The following is a 23781-nucleotide window of genomic DNA, read 5'->3' on the forward strand; positions in this document are numbered from 1 at the left end:
TGCAGATTCTTAATGCATGAAGAATCACTGCTGATAATCAAATCAAGAGTATTACTCCCTCTAGTTGCCTCCCGTACATGCTGATGTAGAAAACAATCATCCAATAAATCCACAAAAGCCCTGCTAGTGTGTGAGTAACCAGCCCCCAAATTCCAGTCAATATCTGGGAAATTAAAATCTCCCATTCTAAGACTCTCTGATTTACTGGCCCACTCTATTTCCCTGTACAGTTCCTTATTATACTCATCAGAGTCATTAGGCCTATAGCACACTCCTACTCTCAATTTTGATCTCCCAATGCTTATGTCACACCAAACTGACTCAACACTGCACTGTCCGGCGATGTTGACTGGCTTCACTTCCTTGGTTTTTATGTGTTTCTTAACTAATAGTATAACCCCTCCCCCCCTTCCTATCCTGTCTATCCTTTCTGTAGAAGTTGTACTCCCCAAATTGCAGTTCTGCATCCCTTATATCTGTGTGACACCACGTCTCTGATATCCCAACAATATCTGCCTTTGATGTTTTGAGCAATACCTCAAATTATCAAATTTATTTACTAAACTCCTAGCATTGGTGTACACGCAAGTATATCTGCACCTGTTTCTATTCTTAGCTACCCTAACACAACCCATGGTTTACTTGTACCCCAATGGCTCCCAGCAGTCTCTGAAATACCATGCATCTTGTTTTTCAGGCTTGTGCTCATTCTAATAGAAGCAGTGCAAGAATCTCTTTTTCACCTCTGCCAGTGGCTACTGTCAATCTATTGGTCTTTGTCTCCCCCCCAAGCTAGCAGTTTTCCGACCCACCTAACACTGCCTCGATAGCATCAGCAAATATTCTTGCACCCTTTCTATTTAAGTGTATCCCATCCCTGTAGAAGCAATCTCTCCTGTTAACAAGTACAGTCCAGGCTGAAAAAAATTCTACTCCTTGAGCCTTGCACAATCTTTCCAGGGCCGAATTGATCGACAAGGCTCTCATCATATACTCCCTCCTATCGTGTCTGGGCAGAATTGCAGACACTTTCAAATTGAACCTTAATTCTCGGATTTTGTTCAACAGTGACCTGTACTTGTTAAGTAATTCTGCCGGTCTCCTACTCTTAATATTATTAGTGCCAACGTGTACAACTATATCACCTTTTGTGCCCTTAAAAGATGATATTCGCTCTACAACGTCATCAACCTTTGCCCCTGGCAGACATACCCTGGTCCTGTTCCACCTATCTTTTTTACAAAGCATGTTCCCCGTTTCCCTGACAATAGAGTCACCAACAACTACTAGTTCCTTCGGGACCAGCGCATTCTGCCTCGGGGGTTGTCTCTGTGTCACGCGATGCCCAAGTGCAAGCTCTGGCGTTGATGTGGGCAGCTGAGAGCTTGATGGGCCCCTCAATTTAGTTTCTTCGAGGGCATCCACCCTGTCCTTCAAGCTCTCATATAGGCCCCCAAGAATGCCGAGTTGTTGCTTGATATCGATACACTGCTTGCATCGCGCACACACAAGGACATTCCCCTTGGCAGTATCATGTCCCGTACCCGATTGCTCTGCAAACATCAAGCAAACAGTGAATTTTATAAGGCTGTGAGTCAGAGGACAACTGCCCCCCTCAGTTCTGCTCTGAGCCACAGCACTTCCATTAGCTTGAGCCTTTTGCCTTGCCGCTCTGGTCTGAGTCATGATTCTATTAATTTATTAATTAATTATAATTAATTATGTTATGTTATTAATTATGTTAAATATAATTAATTATATTACGTTTGTAATCTAAGTCGTTATATGTATTTATTTAAACGTACAATTTAACTGCTAACGAAGTTCAACTAACGCTATCTAGTACGGTATATAACTATTATATCACAAAGGCGGGAAAATTACGAACGGTAATTTTCCCGCCTTTGTGTTTCAACTCCCGCCGGAGTTGAAACACGTGGAAACCTTTACCGATACTTTTATGCAATTACAAGGCCGAGTAAAGAATAAATATACCAAATTAATCAGAAAATCACAAAATAATGTTATACTACTAAATTTAAATCAAAAGTTTTAGAAAAACAATAATTTCAAATCAATAAATAAGAAAAATCCACTTAGCGGCTTTGAACACGACCGTCTCTAGTAGCCTCGTCAGCAGGACTCGAACATTTTTGCATCCCACAATGCAGCTCAAAACGAATTCAATTCTTGGTGATTACCTTCTTCTTCTGACTCTCTCTCTCTCTCTCTCAGGGTAATTCAGAATTTTTTTTTTTTTGGTTGGTGCAGCATAAGCCTCAGGCTTCCTTGCACCATATGGCTAATAATAATAATGATAATAATTAGAGCATGGTCACTCAAGTGCACATACTTTACATTCCCTCACATTTGACACTTGTCTGTGTCGAATTTTCTGTTAAGTATTATTATTTTAGTACTCAGTTTTGAAAATTTATTTCCAAATATCTAATATAGGGTATAGTGTTTTTCATATACAATTTAAAAATTAGACTTTATATTTTTATAAATTAAAAGTGAATTAAATTTTTTTTTTATCAAAAAATTAATATTATTTTAAACATTACTGAAGGAAATATGCAATTTCTTCATATGTATTAATTTGCCATAGTTCAGTAAATAAATTGGAGTGGCCTTCATTATTTACTGAAATAGCAAATGTCATCATCATCATCAGCCATTTTCAATCCACTGCAGGATGAAGGCCTCTCCAGCAACTTTCCAATTCCTTCTGTTTTGAGCACTGGCCATCCATTTACTACCCGCAAACTCATGAATTTCATCTATCCATCTCCGCCTTTGTCTTCCAGGTTTTCTTCTAGCTCCTCTTGGATACCATTCTGTCATCATGTCTTCAAGCTATGTGTCCTGCCCAAGACCATTTTAGTTCTTTAATTTTGATAAGAATGTCCTTTACTTGAGTTTGCTGCCTAATCCATGTGTTTCTCTTCTTATCTAATGGTCTGATTCCCAATATGATTCGTTTCATTCTTCGCTGTGTAGTTCTCAGCTTCTCTTCCATTCTTTTGGTGAGTGCCCAAGTTTCACTTCCATAAGTCATGGTGGGGAGTGTACATTGGTTCATTATTTTACGTTTTAGACAAACTGGCATATTGCTCTTCAGTATGTGACTATATTTCCTGAATGCTATCCATCGAAAATTTATTCTTCTCTTGACTTACAGCCATTTATCATTATTACAGCTAATAACTTGTCCCAGATAAGTATATGACTCCACCTTTTCAATTACTGCTCCTTCAATCATTATTTCCCTTACTGTGGCATACTTGTTCATCATTACTTTTGTTTTAGCCATATTCATCTTTAGTCCAAAATCCTTACTAGCTGTGCATAACTGATTAAGATTTTCCTCTAATTCTTTGGGATCATGGCTTATGACCACAATGTCATCTGCAAATCGTAAATGGTTTAGGTACTCTCCGTTCACCTTGACTCCTTTCTGCGACCAGTCTAATCTTCTGAAAGCTTCCTCAAGGGCAGCAGTAAACAGCTTCGGAGATATTGTGTCTCCTTGTCGAACTCCTTTCTCAATTTTAAATTTCCTACTGTCTTTGTCTAGTCTAATAAAGGAGGTAGCACTCTCATATATTTTCTTCAAAATCATAATATATGCGGTATCAATGCCTTGTCTTTCCAGTGCCTGAAACATTGCCTTATTCTGTATGGAGTCAAATGCCTTTTCATAATCCACAAATGCCAGGCATAATGGTGTTTTATATTCATTTGCTTTCTCCATTAGCTGTGATATTACGTGAAGGTGATCCATAGTTGAGAATCCTGTCCTAAAGCGAACTTGCTCTTTTGGTTGATTCTCATCAAGTATTCTTTCTAGTCTGTTAGTAATGACCCTTGTGAACAACTTGTAGATGTGGGATAACAAGCTAATTGGTTTATAATTTCCAATTTCTGATTTATCTCCTTTCTTATGCAGCAAAACTATGATTGCATTATTCCACTGCTTAGGCGTCACACCTTTTCTAATGCACTTTGTGAAGAGCCTTGCCAGTTTTTGTGTTATGTCTCTTCCTCCCAATTTTAACAACTCTACAGTAACTTGATCTTCCCCCGGGGCTTTCCGATTCTTCATTTTCTTCAATGCATGTTCTACCTCATCAGGAAGAATATTGGGTATGTCGTATGTGTTGCTACTTTGCAATCCATTTTTCCCACTGCTGGCATCATTCCCCTGCTCCTTGTATAATTCTCTATAGTAGTCTTCTGCTATTTGAATTATGCCTTCTCTGCTGTTTATAAGTACACCATCACTATTCTTCAGTTTCAGTTATCATTTGTCTTTCTGTATTACTGCTCATCACTGCTGATTTAAATCCTTTGTTTTCCCTTAATGCTTGTTCTACTTTTCTTGTGTTAAATCTTCTTATGTCCTCTCTGAGTCTCTTTCTAATGGCTTTGCATAACTCAGTATACTCAATTTTCTCCCTGTCAGTGTTTTTCTTGCTTTTCATTTGTCGTCTTCGGTTCATCATGACAAGTGTTTCTTGACTAATTTTTTCTTCTTTGGATTTCTTTTTCCCTATAGGTTTCTTGGGCTTTATCACTTTCAAAAAGTTGTAATATTCCTCGTCGATATCTTGGTCCTCAGCAGTCTGCAGAAGCTCATACTTGTTCTTAAGTTCCAGTATATACTGCTTTTTATCCTCTTCTGTTATCTCAAAGACCTTTGTATTATTTAATTGAGTCAGTTTTTTCCTTTCCTTTCCTACATCTATATCAAGTGTACATCTTACCATTCTGTGATCACTTCCAACATTTACCTTATTCAGGATGGTAACATCATTCAAAATATATCTTCTCTTAGTGAGGATGAAGTAGATTTCATTAGTAGTTAATCCATTTGGACTCTTCCCTGTCCACTTTCTGTTCACCCTTTTCTTGAAAAAAGTGTTCATTACTGACAGTCCTTGAGATTCTGCAAATTCCACAAGTCTTTCACCTCTTTCATTTCTTTCACCAATTCCAAAATTTCCTACAGTTCCCCTTTCTGTGCTGTTTTGTCTTTTTCCAACTTTAGCATTGAAGTCTCCCATAATAATAGTGTAGTGGGTTTTCTGCTCATCTAGAAGACTCTCAATTTCGGTGTACATTTCTTCAACCTCTTCATCATCATGTCTCGATGTTGGTGCATAAATCATTATAATCTTTAGCTTGTATCTCTTAGAAATCTTGAGTATTAGTCTTGACACTCTTGGTGATGTACTTTTGAATTCCAAAATGTTGTTTTTAAAATCTTTATGCACCAGAAACCCAACTCCACCTTCACTCCTTTCACTGTTTCCATTGGTGTACAGCAGATTTCCACTTGATAAACTTATAAGTGATTCATTTCTTCTTCTTCTTCTTGTTTCAGCCAAGCCGATGATATTCCAATTAACATTTTCTAATTCCTTTTCCAGCTCTAATATCCTGTCTTCACCGATGAGTGTTCTTACGTTATAACAGGCCAAGTTCAGTTTCCGTGCATGGCAGCCTGGTCGTGGTCGTACCCAGAGATTCTTAGCACCCTCTGCTTCCACTCTGATCCTCTCGCTGCCATAAGAGGGAGAGTGAAAGCTGCTGGGGACTGAGAGCCATTTGTATTGTTGTGCTGTCATATGCTGGAGGGTTTGGTCTTTTCCTCTTCACGCTGACCAGGAGTCTTGAAGAGAACCACTCTACACGTTCGTTGCCACCTAAGTGACGTAACTTGGCTTACCATGAGTGGATTTTAGGGAGGTAGGCCAACCGGACTTCTCCTAAATTTTCTATAATAGAGAGATATTGGATCCATCAGTGTTTTAGGCTGAGTGTCTGATAACACACAGGATACCTGTTCCCCTTTAAGCCCCAAATGTATATAGCAAATGTATTAAATACTTAATAGAATTTTTAGGTTTATAGTGTTTAAAGTGTTTTTCTAGGATAAAATATTGTTAAAAGTGGAAGGGTAGTTACAAGAATTTCTCAAAATAATGTAGCATACTAGTTAAATAGTCGATGTACTAATAGTTTTTATTCAAAAATATTTGAACTATGCTATTTTTGGAACTCTTAAAACATGCATGTCAGATGGCAGGATCACACCCATATGAATAATAGTCAAAATATACACCATTTGATAGGTTGTTTGGGGAAAGTAGTCATTATTGAGTTTTCATACTAGAAAGTTCACATTCAGTGTAAAGAGCAACTTTCATAATAACATAATACTGACAGGTATTTTTCCAATGCAGTCATTAGGGAAAAAAAAAAAAAAAAAAAAAAAGACTTGTTAAGTTTTCTGTTAGAATATTTTCTTTTATTGTAACGAATGGGCCTGGTGTACTGGGGTCCATGGTTGTGAAGAATATACAATGATAACCCAGTTTAATATAATACAATAAAATATACAATGATAACCCAGTTTAATATAATACAATAAAATATACAATGATAACCCAGTTTAATATAATACAATAAAATATACAATGATAACCCAGTTTAATATAATACAATAAAATATACAATGTTAACCCAGTTTACATTGTATGGTCTTGGGTGGGATATGAGGTCTTGTGCCTGTAATAGGCACCTGTTTAGCATATTATTTCTGTTAGAATATTTTCTTTTATTGTAATGAATGGGCCTGGTGTACTGGGGTCCATGTTTTAATATATAAAGTCCCGGAACATTTTTGGGCCACCAACCACGATCTTGATCCTAAACGTGACTTTGAAATAGTAGACCACTCACGACACTTTCGGCACCGCCTATGGCTAGAGTCACTTAATATACTAAACAATCCAAAGGCCATAAACCGCTGCAAAGGCACACGTATGCACCCCATCCTAGAGACAACCATTTTAACGCTGGATAAACGCTGGAGTAAAAAACAGCGCACGTCCGTGCAACAACAATAGGAAATGAATAACGTATACCTCACTCTCAACTCATTGCACTTATCCGTTGTATTCAAATCAAATTATCAGTTGAAAAAGAGACTTGTCAGTCTTGAAATCTTCTGCCATTATATATTTTATTGTATTATATTAAACTGGGTTATCATTGTATATTCTTCACAATTTTCTTTTATATTTGTTCAGTGAAAACTATGCAAGCAAGTGTGAATGTCATTATGGATGTTTTCATTTTGCCCCTAATTTAATGGAGCAAGTGGGAGGGAAACTCACTATGGGGAAGAGCTCATTTGTAACCTGCATGACAGGAACTGAGGGCAATAACTGATATTGAACTGTGGTTGTTTTTTATCTTAGCAAAGTATTGCAGAATGCATTATTTTCAGTTCGTCCATGGGTATTCAACAATCATTTTAGCATAGAATATTTCAATATTTTGTAGTGCCTCAGTGTTGAACAATATTTCTTTGTCTTTTACCTCATATTCTGTGGTGGTTCACTATTTGAAGTGTTTAATTTTTAATTGGGAAAAGATGTTACATGGTTTCTATCCATACGGTAAAATTTAATATATTGATAATATATATAATGATAATAAAATAACACTATACGAGGGGTGATCATTTAATTCATGGGTTGGTGCAAGATTTTGTTTACCATGCAAACTTCCCATAACTGCCACTAGAGGTGCTCTCTCTGATCGCTACTGAGCAGACTGTGTGCGCATGCCAATATTCGTCAAGCTAGTGTTGTGCGAAGAGTTTTTTTTTAGCTGCATATCACTGACGATCATTGTGAAGCAAGTATCATGTTGGACATAGAGATTGAACAGTGATATGTGATTTGTCATTGTGTCAGACACTGGGGTTTTTCATCAAGCAAAACAGGCAACTCGACCAGAGAACACGTGCAATTTACAGACACAACACACATGGTTATTTGAATTAACTTTCCAGGTGACCCTAATGTAATAGTTTGGATTATATCAAGTTTGTCACTAAGATAAGATTTAATGTTCTTCTTTTCTTCTCTGTATAATGTTTATTAACTTTAGGAACCATATTGAGGGTTTTTAATTTAAAATAAATGTAAAACAGTCGTATAATCCATGATATCAGTATAGAATTCACTTTCAAAATGGCAAACATAAACAAATACAGTAATCGCATGACTTCCCCCCTCCCCCAGCATTGCAAGACATTTGCTCTTCATGTAAACATCCAATCTCATTGTGCTGTTAGCTTGAATGTTCCATTATTTTGGGTTCTGTTAGCCTGAATGTTCCATTATTTTAGGTGCCGTTATTTTGACAGTCTACTATATATTTGTGAAATGAATGGGGAAGTGTTTCGGAGGTTTAGATGTTTTCACAGATAAGTTTGTTCTATCTAGTTTGTTTTATAAATTAAAAGTGAATTCATTTTTTTTTTTATGAAAAAATTAATATTATATTTAACATTACTGAAACGAATATGCAAGTTCTTAATATGTATTAATTTGCCATATCTTGGTAAATAAATTGGAGTGGCTTTCATTATTTACTAAAATAGCAAATGTATTAAACATTTAATGGAATTTTTAGGTTTATAGTATTTAAAGTGTCTTTCTAGGATAAAATATTGTTAAAAGTGGAAAGGTAGTTGCAAGAATTTCTCAAAAGAAATTCTTGCAACCACCCTTAGTTGGCAATTCATGGTGTATTCAGAAGTAAGAAAAGGTGGTGAGGACGTCCTGTATGAAGTAATGAAATTTTTGGATATGGTGTACAGATGGTAAGTAAACAAATACAGTAAACATGTGACTTCGCCTTCTTTTTTTTTTTTTTTTTTTTTTTCGGCACTGCAAGATATCTGCGCTTCATGTTAACATCTGATATCATTATTCCGTTAGCTTGAATGTTCCATTATTTTGGGTGCTGTTATTTTGAGAGCCTACTGTATATTTGTGAAATGAATGGGGAAGTGTTTGGGGGTTTAGATCTTTTCACAGATAAGTTTGTTCTATTAGTTTGACAATTCATGGTGTATTCAGAAGTAAGAAAAGGTGGTGAGGACATACTGTATGAAGTAATGAAATTTTTGGATATGGTGTACAGATGGTAAATATTATACCCAGCTCCTTCATATAATGTGGCCTCTACAATGCACCTCATATACACACTACTCGGATTCCCTCCAATCACTATCTGACAGAGTAGAGGCAGCAAGATTATACACTCTCTGATCCAGAAGCCTCCTAGAGAGTTTCCGACAGGCTCAGTACAGTGGAATATCTAGCGGTCAGCCTGAAAATGCTAATAGTGCTGTACCTCTGTCAGCATTTTGGACTCCCAGGTAACAAGCACAGCTTGGAATATCTAAAAGAATATCTGTGACAGCCTCAAAGACCCAATTTTTTTATTTTTCGGAGTCAGTCATGAGCTGGATATAGGAAATGATTTCTCATTTCCTATATCTCATTTCCTATTCAGTGAATATTATTTACTTGGATTTCAGCAAAGCATTTGATTCATTCCCACATGAGAAGCTACTGTATAAGCTGGAACATGTTGGAATCTCAGGGAAAATCGTTGGATTGATTCCAGGATAGCTGCAGGGCAGGAGGCAGAGGGTTGTGGGTAATGGTTATTCTTCAATTTGGGCTAACACAAGAAGTGGTGTTCCCAAGTATCAGTGCCGTGACCATCAATGTCATTTATTTCCTTAGGAGCCATATTGAGGGTTTTTAACAGTTTAAATAAGAGAATTGGTATAACCTGTACAATATTAATACATAGTATATAGTACTTAAGGTGAAAGCAGCAACTGCTCAAAAACACAGTTTCTTTTTGAAATTTTCATGGCATGAATGAAATATAAGTCAGCACTGAAGTAATCACTTTTATAGCCCATTTGTCCTAATTGGGACCTCCTTGCTTGTTCAATATGTAACTGACACTGAATTCCACAGTGGTTGGAAAGTAGAGATAGCAAAAAACAAATAAATAAATACGAATAACAGTATATTAATACTAGTGATATAATCACATCCAATATAGTGATGTGGAGCCAAGCATTCTGAACCTGACATGATCACTTATTGCATCAGTAGATGGCACCTGACTAACAAAACTTTGTTATGTTTGAAGGTTTCCATGGTTGTGGAATCCTTTACAAGTAATCATACCAGGTGCTGTTATAATAGAAACTGGATAATACACAGTTTAAGATTGCATGTGTATCTACATAATCGCACTGAATTATACCTAACCCCCTCCAGGCTTATCTCTCTCTCTCTCTCTCTCTCTCTCTCTCTCTCTCTCTCATGCTAAATAAATATTCATCATTATATGTATTTGTAATAAATATTTCTTCCTGAAATTTTATTGGTTTCAGTGAAAGTTGTTTTTGTTATAGCATGCTGGAGAGAACTCTTGATAGCATATTATTGGATGAAGAAAAGAAGCATCCCTTAAGATTGCCACCACCAGAGCACTATAGGTATATAATAAATTTTATTAATTTATATATTTATTTTAGTTATTTGTGTTATATGGAACTGCTTACAGGAAGTTTACAATTTTTTTGTCTTAATCATTGCATAATTTTTACAAAAATAATACATCTGATGCACCATATTATTATTTGCAATGATACAATCTTGAAACTTTTGTTTGAAACTGTACTGTTTGCTTCAGTTTAACCCTTTAACCCTCCATCTGTTGTTACCTGCATGGCCAAAAATAAAAACGTAAAATTTAAATGTGTTATAGTTGCACCAGTAGGAATTTTTGTATTCTGTTTACTTTCTATCTGCATCATTAATTATACTGGTCAATATACAATTTGTCATATAAACATTTCTTGCTAATTCTTTGGCGCCTCCGTAGCCAGGTGGGAAGGAGCAGCAGTGCGTAACACACGCTTCTTGATTAGACCGGGGGGCCCCGGGTGCCAAGCGTTATAGTGATCAAGCGATTCTCAGTGATTTCTAGAGCGTTTTTCTTGAAGCTGCAGTTTTTGTTCAGTTAAAAAAGTTTTCTTACGTTTTCATTAAATACTAGTAAACTTAGACTTACGATCTGTAAGTAAGTTTCAGAAAGGCAAATCACCTTTCTTTTTTTCATTTAAACTAATATACTAACTCTTATACCGCTTGGTCACTCTAGCGGCACTGCTCCTGCCTCCCCGTGGCGGGGCCGGTAACCTGGGAGAAGAAATCCACTCTCCCGGGGCTGAAAGGAGCAAAGATGGATAACAATTCGTTTCCACCTTTAGAGCCTCCGAGCTCAAAACTAGTGACTAAACACACCGATGATGACTTCTCCCAACCCAAGAGGTTGAAAACAAATCCTCAAGAGGAGATACCAGCATTTCTCATACTGCACTCTACATCAGACCAGCCTTTGAGTAAATTGTCCCCATTCCTTGTGCAAAAATGCTTAGAGGCTGTCGCAGGTTCACCAAAATCAGTAAGGCGACTCCAGTCTGGGGATCTTCTGGTAGAGACCATGAAATCCCAGCATTCTGCAAAGCTATTAAATCTGACAACTTTCGGCGGACATCCAATAAAAGTCACTCCCCATGCCACCTTAAATTCCTCCAAGGGAGTAATTGCAGAATGGGACTTATTAACCGTATCAGAGGAGGAAATAGTCAAAGAGCTACGAGAACAAAGAGTCATCCAAGCCAGGAGAATCATGACTCGTAAAGATGGTACTCTCATTCCAACAAGGAGCATAATCCTCACTTTTAGCTCTCCCATCTTACCAACATCTGTCAAAGCAGGCTATCTCCATTGCCGTGTCCGACCCTACATCCCAAACCCAATCAGGTGCTATAAGTGCCAAAAATATGGACACTCTCAGACTGCATGTAGAGGTGAGGCAATATGTCCTAATTGCGGATCGAAAGACCACAATCAATCCGATTGCAATGCTACCACTCCTAATTGCCCAAATTGTAAAGGGAATCACCCAGCTTTCTCTAAAATATGCGAACTATGGAAGCAAGGGAAAAAAATACAGAAATATAAAGTGGAAAACAAAGTCACTTATTCAGAGGCGAGAAGAGAAATAATCAAAATGGAGCCAAAGCGAACGTATGCCACAGCTGCCAAACAGGTGCAATCAGTAAGTATCCAAACGGACGTTACAGTTCCTCCTAATACATCTATCGCGAATTGGGCACGATCCATACTCACTTCTCCCAAACACTGTCCTTCACAACAAACAACTGAACAAGCCAGCAATACTCCAATCTCCATTCCAGCCGATGCGTCAACAATGAAACCAAAAGCTACAGAAACCCCAATGGTGCATCCACGGATTTCAACGGAAATGGATATTGATCAGGAGAAAAATTCAGATGATGGAATTTTAGAACTCCACGCAACTGATGAGATAGACACAACACGTCCTTTCTTTCCTAAGAAAGACAAAGTAAAAATAGAGAGGTATAAACAAGCTACAACCAAAAAACTGTCAGAAGCAAAAACAACTAACAAGAACGCATAATGGAAAGAATTCTTCAGTGGAATTGTAGGGGCTTTCGTAATGCAAAAGATGACTTGCATGATCTCGTAAACCGCTATGAACCAGCATGTATATCCCTACAAGAAACCTATTTAAATCCACAAGTGTGTCCTACCATTAAAAATTATACCATGTTCAGAAGAGATAGGAGTATCGACTCGCCAGCTCGTGGAGGCGTGGCAGTTCTTGTTAGAAATAATATTCCATCTAAACCTGTTGCTCTTCAGACTCCTTTTGAGGTAGTGGCAATGCGCGCAGAAATTGGCATGACTATTACAATAGCATCTATATATATTCCCCCAAATTCCTCAATCTCCTCAGAAAATCTAGAAAATCTAATAGACCAGCTACCACCTCCTTTCTATTTACTCGGAGACTTCAATGCTCATCACTCGCTGTGGGGATCTCCAACAATCGACAAAAGAGGTAAACAAATAGAAAATCTTCTCGATGTGTGCCAACTTACCCTTTTGAATACCGGAGAGCCTACCTATATACATTTTTCAACAGGATCCATGAGTGCAATAGACCTTTCAATCTGCTCTCCCTCCATATGTACTAATACGGAGTGGTCAGTTCTTGAAAATCCACTAAATAGTGATCATCTACCAATTCTCTGCAAGCTGCAAACACGGGTAAACTCCCCTTTGCCGGGTCGCTCCAAATGGAAATTTCGTAGGGCACACTGGAATGAATATGCTTCAAATGTTCAGTTAGATGATGAAATAATTCAACTTCAACCCATAGATTATGTCACACAACATATAACTAATCAAATATTACAAGCTGCCAACTCTACAATACCAAAGTCCTTGCCTGGGAAACGCAAACACAATAATTACTGGTGGAATCCGGATTGTACATACGCTAAACAGGAAAAAAATAGGGCTTGGAATTTGTTCCGCAAATTCCCCACAACCAGTAACCTAATTAGTTTTAAAAGAATGAAAGCTAAGTTCCGCCAAATAAGAAGGAAAGCAAAAAGAGAAGCATGGATTAGCTTTTCCTCTAGTATAAACAAGGACACAGATATCAGACTCATCTGGAAGAAAATACGAACAATTGATGGCAAATATGTCCAGTCCCCATCCTCAATATTAAACTGGAAAGGAAAGGAGTTGTCCTCTCCGGCAGAAATTGCAAATGCCTTAGCCGAATCATTTGCCAGTATATCAGGTGTATCCACCTACGACCCAATCTTTCAGAAAATTAAAAAATCATCAGAGCAGCATAAGATCAATTTCTCCACCAGAGTTTCACACCCGTACAACCAGCCATTTACATTAACAGAACTTTTAGGGGCGCTCAATAAAACTTCCAGTAGTGCTGCTGGTCCAGATGGGATCTACTACATCATGATAAGCCAACTAAACAACAGAACAAAAAGGGTATTGTTAAAATATTACAATCGAATATTTCTAGAAAATATTTACCCAAACTCATGGCGTCACTCAATTATACTAGCCTTTCCAAAGCCAGGAAAGGATCGCAGCTTTCCACATAATTACAGGCCGATTTCATTGACCAGCTGCTTAGGCAAAGTCTTGGAAAAAATGGTTCACAGGCGGCTAACGTGGTTCCTGGAAACTAACAACTTGCAAAATAACAATCAGTACGGGTTTCGAAAGAACCGGTCCACGTTAGATGTAATGATAAAAGCAGAAGCAAACATCCGAAATGCCTTCATAAGGGGACAACATCTGGTCATGATCAATCTTGATATTGAGAAAGCCTTTGATAACACCTGGCGATACGGTGTACTTCAAGATCTTCATTCTTTTGGCTTGAGAGGTCATTTACCCCACTTTATACAAAACTTCCTATGCCACAGAACATTTCAGGTTAGATACATGAACAATTTATCTAAATCATTTGAACAAGAGGAGGGTGTTCCTCAGGGGTCCATTCTTAGTCCGACGTTATTTTCAATAAGAATTACAAACATGACACAGGATGTACCTAATACAGTAGAATCGTATATGTTCGCTGATGACCTCGTTGTTTCTTGTCAATCCCAATCCATGAACACCATTGAAAGGCAACTCCAAATTTCCATCGCTAAAATTGAATCATGGGCATTGCGGAATGGCTATTCCCTATCAGAAAAGAAATCTAGTGCAATTCATTTTTGTAAAAAACGCAAACTTCACCCAGATCCAGAAATATTTTTAAAAAACAACCTGATTCCTGTCACTAACAGTTTCCGACTGTTGGGGTTATATTTAGATAACAAACTTAATTTTGCTTCCCATATTGCTTTCCTTCGAACTACATGTCTAAAAAAACTGAGCATCCTGAGAGCAGTCTCTGCTAAGTCCTGGGGTGCTGACAGAAGCTCTCTCCTTCATCTGTATAGAGCTTTAATAAGATCACGATTAGACTATGGATCACCTGTCTATGACTCCGCTAGGAAAAGTTCACTATTACGTCTGAACACCATACAGCATAGTGCTCTTAGGATAGCTGTGGGAGCCTTCAGAACATCTCCGGTCCACAGCCTGTATATTGAGGCAAATGAACCCCCTTTGCATCTCAGGAGAAAATCCTTATTGTGTAAGTATGCAGCAAAAATTAAAAGCATGCCATTCCACCCTAGCTGGCAGTACCTGTTTGATCCTCAATATGCTGAATTATATCACAATAAGCCTAATGAAAACCGCCCTGCAGGGATTCGACTGCAAGAACTCACAATCAGTTGGGATCTTAAATTTCACAACATATTCCAAGACCTTGCTACTCCTGAAACTCCCTGGACTGAATTCTCACCTCTCTGCGACAATTTCTTTTCAAGATTGGGAAAATCCTCTCTGGCAAATATAAACTATCAACAGCTCCATAAAACTCATTTGTTGGAAAATTCAGATAAAGTACCTATCTATACTGATGGCTCCAAAACAGATGCAGCCGTTGGTGCTGCAGCAGTTTCTTCTACCTTTTCAGATGCTGTGTCTCTTCCAACGGAATGTACTATCTATACTGCAGAATTATTTGCTATTAAACTAGCTCTAGATAGAATACACAACAGCTGTATAAAGCAATCCCTGATATACACAGACTCCTTAAGCGCAATCACTGCCATTCAAACTACCATGTCGCCCTCACATCCGATTCTTAAAGAGATACGGTCCAAGTTATTTTACTGTCAAAAAGCCAACCAGAAGGTTACCTTCTGCTGGATACCTGGTCATGCAGGCATTCCAGGTAATGAACAAGCGGACGCCGCCGCTAAACACCCTGACTCAAGCAATTCCAGGCAACAAACAGTGCCCTACACCGACTACAAATCCATCATTGAAACAGCATGTAGGAAGCAATGGTCTGACCTCTGGAAAGCTCAAATAAATAATAAACTGCTGCAGATAAAAAAAGAGCCAAAATTGTGGACATCTAGTATCAGGAAAAGCAGGCGACAAGAAGTAATTCTAGCAAGGCTCCGCATTGGACATTCACATCCAACTCATCTGTATTTGCTTATGGGAGAGAACCCTCCTCAGTGTTTGTTGTGCCAGTCGCAGTTGACAATATATCATATTCTCATTGAATGTCCCCAACTTTCAACTACCAGAAAATCAACCTTTACATCCCTATCCCATTTGAAGGAACCGATTACCTTATTGCAGATTCTTGGCAATGATGCAAATTTGGAGGAACTGTTTACTTATTTGAAACAGATAAATCTTTATAATAGCCTATGATCACAATAACATGAGAAATTAGCGATAAGCAAATATCGAACAGGCACAATATGGCCCAAGAGGCCCTTGTGCCAGAAAACCCAAATACAACAACAACAATTAGACCGGGGTTCGAGCCCGTCACCACCAAATACGGAGGATGCGGAAAGGTCATTCAGGGAATAACCACCGCATATCCCGGAGCAATATGGCCTTAGTTGCTAATGCTCCTAAAAACCAAATAACAAACAAACAAACAAACTAATTCTTTGTAGTTTTTGATGCTGAATTCAAAAATGGAAACAGAATTTCTCTATCTTGTACAATATTTACGTAATAGACAAACCTTAATATAAATAATACAGCAATGAAATAGCAAGAGTATGGATTTACAAAATGAATGAATGTATGGAAAGGGTTGTTCTGTGATGTGCAGGCTGACAGGCTAAGACATGTTCAAACCTTTCCCAAAACTCTGTACTTGTAACGGACAGTGGATGTGTGGAAGTGGTTTTTCTGTGTGCTCTGATATGCTGAGGTATGTTCAAATCTTTACTGAAACTCTATACTTGTAGCAGATGATGAATGTGTGGAAAGGGTTTCTGTGTGGTCCTGAAAGGCTGAGGCATGTTCAAACCTGACATAATATTGCTTACCTCTGCAGAGTAGAGGTAAGCAATATTATGTCAAGACTGTTCTCTTAGCTGTGTGCTGGACATCACTTGGTTAAGGTCATTATTGTTTGTGATTGTTTTCTTTAAGTTCTATGTATACTTTATAAATGTTTCTGTGCATTTACAACCTAAGATGCCTGATAAATGTATCAAACATCCTAGTAGCTTTTGTTACATTTGTGGTGAGCTAACTTTTAAATGACAGAGACAAAGCTTCATTCCTCTAGTTAAAAAAAAACTTACAAACTTTATTTTGGATGTAAAATGGATGATCTAGATGTCTTGGACCTCTCATTTCTGCTGTATCAGTTTTGGTAAATTACTGTGGTAAATTAATTACTTACCACCTAGTTAAATGAATCTCACTGTCATGTGCTATTTGCAGTTCCTATGATTTGGAGGGAACCAAAAGACCATTCAACAGATTGTTATTTTTGTTTAACAAACATCCGAGATTACCTCTGAATCTAAACATACTGTAAAATATCCAAATATACCATTAGCTATAAGACCTTTTTACATGGTGAAGAAACCTGTAAAACCTGTACCGAAACCACTGAAAATTTACAGTTTGGATGAAGATGACTCAGATTATTTTGATGATGAGGTTCATAATGGTTATGAACAAGGTCAGAAAGTTAGTGATCCCACATATGAAGTGATGTTCATCCTTGGAACCACATTTATCGTCTCAAGAGGAACTAAATGAACTTGTTCATGACGTTAGGTTATCTAAAAAGTTAAGCTGAAATTTTGGCCCTAGGCTGAAAGGATGGAATCTCCTGCAAGAGAACATCAAAATGCAGTAATCCTTTGATTAATGACTTAATGCATTTCAAAAAAGTGGCACACTAATTGAAAGTGCACTAATTGAACTTTATAACCTATGGAAAATAATGTAATTAGTTCCGTGACTTTTTTATTTATTTTCGAAAATATACAGTACTGTATTTTTAAAATTTTTTTCAACAAATTATAATTACAGAGCACAATGAAAATTAAATGAAATTAAAAGTTAAATAAAGGAAAATATTCTACTTTTTTAAAAAAAATTTAGTAAGTGTAGTTAGATGTGTGTTCTCCTCCTTCTTTCTTTTATCATACATCTGCTGATAAGGAATTAAAGCTTCTTCCACTTTTCGACAAATTTGCCTGCTGCATTCTACATCAGGGTGAGCATCTAAGCATTGCTGCTTAAAAACTTCAATAGTGCGAAAAATCTCATCAAACTCCTTTTGAGTGACCTCTTTTTTGTGGGTAGGAGTTGCATCACCTTGACAATCATCAGCAGCTTTGTACGCTTGTTGGGTATCTAAATTTAGGAGATCACTATTGTTCAGTTCTTCTGAATGGGATTCAATTAATTCTTGAACATTTTGATTGTCTAACTCATTAAAACCAAGGTCCTTTCCGTTGTGAGTTATTTCTTCAGCAACATCTTCCATTTCTATTGGAAAGCCTTTAAATTCATTTTCACAGTGAGGAAGAAGATGCTTCCACACAGCTCTCATATTGCTTTATGTAAGTTCAAGCCATTCCCAGTGAATGTTTTCAATGACATCTCTGGTGTTATATTTTTTACAAAATTCTATCAATTAAATTGCATTCTCTCCGGATGTTGCTTGAATTGCATGTTTAAAAGTCCTCCTCAGGTAGTAAGCTTTAAAAATTGCAATAGGCCCTTGATCCATCGGTTTCAGCAATCAAGTTGTATTAGGCAGTAAAAATATCACTTTGATATTTTTGCACAAGGAATCAAGAGCAATGGGATGACCAGGATCATTCTCCAAAATTAATAAAGCTTTAAAATCAAGATTATTTTTTCTGCAATAATTTTCAACTGTTGGACAAAAATAGTCTGTGAACCATTCTTCGAATAGAGCTTTAGTTATCCACGCTTTCTTGTTAGATTGCCAAATTATGGGAGTGACCCTTGATTTAAGCCTTTAAGAGCCCCAGGATTTTGTGCATGATAAACTAGCATGCACTTTAATTTTAAATCTCCCTCAGCATTACCCCCTAATAAAATTTTAAGTCTATCTTTGGCGACTTTATAACCAAGTTGTGATATTTCTGTTTTAGCCAAGAAAGTCTTAGAAAGCATTCGCTTTAAGAACAATCGTTTCATCAACATTAAATATTTGTTGATCACTATAGCCTTCAAAGTGTCTGGATATTTTTGAGCTGTCTCTTTATCTGCACCTGTGATTTGAACATTATGTAAGGTGGTTCTTTTTTTATACCTCTCAAACCATCCAGAAATAGCACCAAATTCTTCATTGTCCCCTTTTTCATCATCTGTGGCCTTTTCATTCCAAGACAAGAAGAGACAATGCTTTTGTTTTAATAATATCGGTACTTAGCGGGATTCTCTTTTCGTTACAATCTTGATTCCAAATGGTTGCTCCATTTAAAGGGAAGGAAAGGGTTTTTGCTTCCATAAAGGTGACTACAGTGGTCTCAGACAGTTTTTAAATTCTGTACAGTGGGATCAACTAATGATGTTACCAACAGCAAATTCTAAATGGAAAGATTTCAAGAAATTAATCGTGGGAGCTACTAGGCTTTTCATACCGATTAAGAAATATTGTTCAAAGTTTAGGCCTAAATGGCTGTCAAATGAACTAATGAGACTCGTGGCAGAGAAGAAAAATGCATGGGATGCATATAAATTATCAGGCGATACTGAAGTGTATGGCAGGTATAGGATAGTCTGTAATCAAGTCACAAAGGTGGTTAGGCAGGCGAAGGCAGATTATGAGAAATCTTTGGCAAAGGATGCTAAGAAAAACAGCAAGGATTTCTTTACTTCTATAAACTCTGAAAGGAAGGGGATGAATCTAATTGGTCCACTTGATATCAATGGTTCGACTGTTGATGATCCTACTCAGATAGCAAAAAAACTGAATGAGTATTTTGCATCTACATTCACACATGAGGAATTATTAAGGTTTGAAAATGCCAGAAGATTATCAAATTGTAGCAGGGTGCTTAATGATTTTGTAATAACTGAGAGCAAAGTGGAGGAGAAATTGTTTAAGTTAAACATAAGAAAGGCATCTGGGGTGGATGGGATCTATCCAGTTATATTAAAGGAGGCGGCAAAGGAAGTAAGCAAACCCTTAGCCATAATTATGAGAGCATCCTTGGACTCAGGGGAGGTCCCCACCGATTGGAGATGTTCAAATGTATCCCCAATTCACAAAGGGGGATCGAAGGGTAATGCTAGTAATTACAGACCAGTTAGTTTAACTTCTGTTCTGGGTAAAATAATGGAGTCCCTGGTTAAAGATGCATTGCAAGATCATCTAGACAAGACTGCAGCAATAATTCAGACACAGCCTGGGTTTGTTAAGGAAAAGTCTTGTCTGACAAATTTGATTCGATATTATGATGTGGTTACAAAGGAACTGGATGCAAAAAATAATTTTGATATCATATATTTGGATTTCAGGAAAGCTTTTGACACTGTTGTGCATGGAAGACTACTGTACAAATTGTAGCAGAATGGTATTAAGGGTAAGTTGCTACAATGAATAAAAGAATGGTTGAGTGGGAGAAGACATAGGGAGGTAATCAATGGGTGCTACTCTTCATGGACTAATGTTATTAGTGGAGTTTCACTGGGTTCTATGTTGGGTTCACTGTTGTTTTGTATATTTATCAATGTTATTGATGAAGATATATCAGTCTTAGTGTCGAAGTTTGCAGATGATACAAAGGTTGGCAGAGTTGTTAATGACAGCAATTGCAGTATCCTACTGCAACAGGATCTAGAAAATTTGGGCAGATGGGTTGAGAAGTGGCAACTGAAGTTTAACCTTGACAAATGCAAAGTACTGCATATGGGTAGAAGTAACCCCAGAGAAACGTACCAACTGCGTTGTACTACACTTAAGGTGGTAGAAAATGAAAAAGACAGACTTGGGAGTAATTGTGCAGTCAGATATGAAGTTTTCTGAGCACTGCAGACAGGCTGCCAGGGCAGGTCTATAGTTTTGTCAATGGTATACAGGAATTTTGCTAGCAGGGAAAAGGAGGTGATTGTCCCTCTGTATAAGGCAATGGTCAGGCCATGCTTTGAGTACTGCGTACAGGTCTGGAGGCCTCATTTTAGGAAGGATATTGATTTTCTTGAGTATGTATAGAGAAGAGCAACAAGATTGGTGAGGGGAATGAAGGAATACTCTGAAGAGAAGCTTAAGTTCCGCAAATTGCAGCAACTGGAGACTAGGCATCTGCGAGGTGATCTGATTGAGGTGTATAAGGCCTTGAATGGGTTGAGCACACTGAATTCTGATGGGATTCTCCCACTTATTCAGATTATGAACCTAAGGGGGCATAAATTCAAATTGAGGAAAGACAGATGTAGAACAGATGTGCGGAAATATGCCTTTAGCCAGCGGGTGGTTAATTGCTGGAACAAACTTCCATCTAGCGTTGTGGAAGTTGATAGGTTAAATAAATTTAAGTAGGAACTGGACAAACGTTTAGAGTGAATTGTTTTGTAAAGCCTGATACACTTGCTTTATTGCTCACTGCTACTACTACTATTTCAATCATTGTAATGCTTCTGTTTCAAGTTGCTTGCATATGTTCAGAACTTAGCACAACCTTACCTTTTTCTTTGTACTAATCTGTTTGCTCAAAATTGCTTGTATTCTTGATTCACCCATACCACAGTCCTGTCTTATTTTTACTCTGCTATCATCACGTTCATGTTTTTTTTATTATTTCTAGTTTTTCTTCTAAGGAAATAACTTTTGAACTATTCTTTATATGATCACTTTTCCCTTCACAATATTATTTTTGCCCATAGCTGAGGGTAAATTGCATATTAGCTAAATTTTAAGAAAAAACAAAAAAAAATATGTACATGTACTTTTACAGTTGATACAGTTGTCTGGCATCTGTTAAATTAATTTAGCAGACAACCATACATACGTACATAAAAAAAAAAAAAAAAAAACAAATGTTTTACGAAGAAAATATTTTGACATTAGCATTAGTAGAGGCATATGATGCAAGAAAGCAAGTTTTTATAGCTTGCTTTCTATATCAACAAGCTATATAAGCTATATATATTTCTTATAAGCAAGCTATATCAGCTTGCTTAGTGCTAAAAAAAAAAACCACACCCCTTCCCATCCATTAACTTAAAATATTTGTCTAGTTCTGCCTTGAATTTATTTGAGTTGTCAACTTCTAAAACAACAGATGGAAGTTTATTCCAGCAATCAACCACCTGCTGGCTAAAGCCAAATTTCCGCACATATGTTCTACAACTGTTTTTCCTCAATTTGAATTTATATTCCCTCAGCCGACTAATCTCGACAAGAGAAAGAATCCAATTAGCATTCAGCCTGCTCAAACCATTCAAGGCCTTATACACCTAGCATTAGCATTAGCATTAGCATTAGTAGAGGCATATGATGCAAGAAAGCAAGCTTATTCAGCATCAGCCAAAAAAAAAAAAAAAAAAACCCTCTCCCATTTCACCCCTCCGTTCGTTCGAAATACCTGTCCAGTTGAGCTTTAAATTTGTTTAGGCTATCAACTTCAACAACAAGTGATGGAAGTCGGTTCCACCAACCAACCACCCGCTGGCCAAAGGCAAATTTCCGCACATCTATCCGACATCCGTCCTTCCTCAATTTGAATTTATGCCCTCTGAGGTGATTATTCTGAGAAAGATGAAGAATCCCATTGGCATTGAGCATGCTCAAACCATTCAAAGCCTTATACACCTCTATCAGATCACCTTGCCGGTGCCTAGTCTCCAGACTCTGTAATTTGCAAAACTTAAGCCTTTCTTCGTAAGAGCAACCCTTTGTTCCATTTACTAATCTTGTTGCCCTTCTCTGTACCCGTTCCAGCAGCTCTACATCCTTCTTGAAATGAGGCCTCCAGACCTGTATACAGTACTCAAGATGTGGCCTAACCATTGCCTTATACAAGGGAATAATCACCTCCTTATCCCTGCTAGAAAAATTCCTGTATATCATTGACGAGACACCATGAGCTACTCTTGCAGCTCGTCTGCACTGCTCAGAGAACTTCATATCTGCCTGCACAATTACCCCCAGGTCCTTTTCATTCTCCACCACTGTCAGTGTAGTACCGCAGAGTTGATACATTGCTCTGGGGTTACTGTTACCCATATGTAGTACTTTACATTTGTCAATGTTAAACTTCATTTGCCACCTCTCAGCCCATCTGTTCAACCTTTCCAGATCCTGTTGCAGCAGCATAGCGTCAGTAGTGTCCTTAACGACCCTGCCAACCTTTGTATCATCTGCAAACTTAGACATTTAACTTGATATCCCATCATCAATATCATTCATAAACACCGAAAACAACAACGGACCCAACACTGAACCCTGAGGAACTCCACTAATAACATTAGTCCACGTTGAGCAGTGTCCATTGATTACCACTCTCTGTCTTCTGCCACTCAACCATCCCCTTATCCATAGCAGCAATTTGCCTCCAATGCCACACTGCTCCAATTTGTGCAGCAGTCTTCCATGTGCAACAGTATCAAAAGCCTTTCTAAGATCCAAATATATAATATCAAAGTTATTCCCTGCATCCAGTTCTTTTGTGACTACATCATAGTATCCAATCAAATTGGTCAGGCAAGACCTGCCCTTAACAAAACCATGCTGCGTCTGAGCTATAACTGAATTCTTGTCTAGATGATCCTGCAGTGCTTCTTTAACCAGTGCCTCCATTAATTTACCTGGAACAGAAGTTAAACTAACAGGTCTATAATTACTTGTGTCAGCCTTTGATCCTCCTTTGTGAATTGGGGTTACATTTGCACATCTCCAGTCTATGGGTACCTCCCCTGAGTCCAAAGAAGCTCTCATAATTATGGCTAGGGGTTTGCATACTTCCTTTGCTGCCTCCTTTAATATAACTGGATAGATCCCATCCACCCCAGGTGCCTTTTTTATGTTTATCCTCAACAATCTCTCCTCCACTTTCCTCTCAGTTATTACAAA

General features: G+C 37.7%; 1 protein-coding gene across 2 annotated transcripts in view; it reads left to right on the plus strand.

Annotated features, from left to right (window-relative positions):
• Sos (Son of sevenless guanine nucleotide exchange factor) overlaps nucleotides 1–23781 on the plus strand; it is a 669490-nt gene that overhangs the window by 327679 nt on the left and 318030 nt on the right. For both annotated transcript variants that reach the window (XM_090376631.1, XM_090376632.1), the window contains exon 13: nucleotides 10310–10393. In XM_090376631.1, the coding sequence (XP_090232757.1) occupies nucleotides 10310–10393 (84 nt within the window). The remainder of the gene's footprint in view (nucleotides 1–10309; nucleotides 10394–23781) is intronic.

The sequence above is a fragment of the Mastigoproctus giganteus genome, chromosome 6 (assembly GCF_048544385.1).
Source record: "Mastigoproctus giganteus isolate SK-2022 chromosome 6, ASM4854438v1, whole genome shotgun sequence".
Classification (NCBI taxonomy): domain Eukaryota; kingdom Metazoa; phylum Arthropoda; class Arachnida; order Uropygi; family Thelyphonidae; genus Mastigoproctus; species Mastigoproctus giganteus.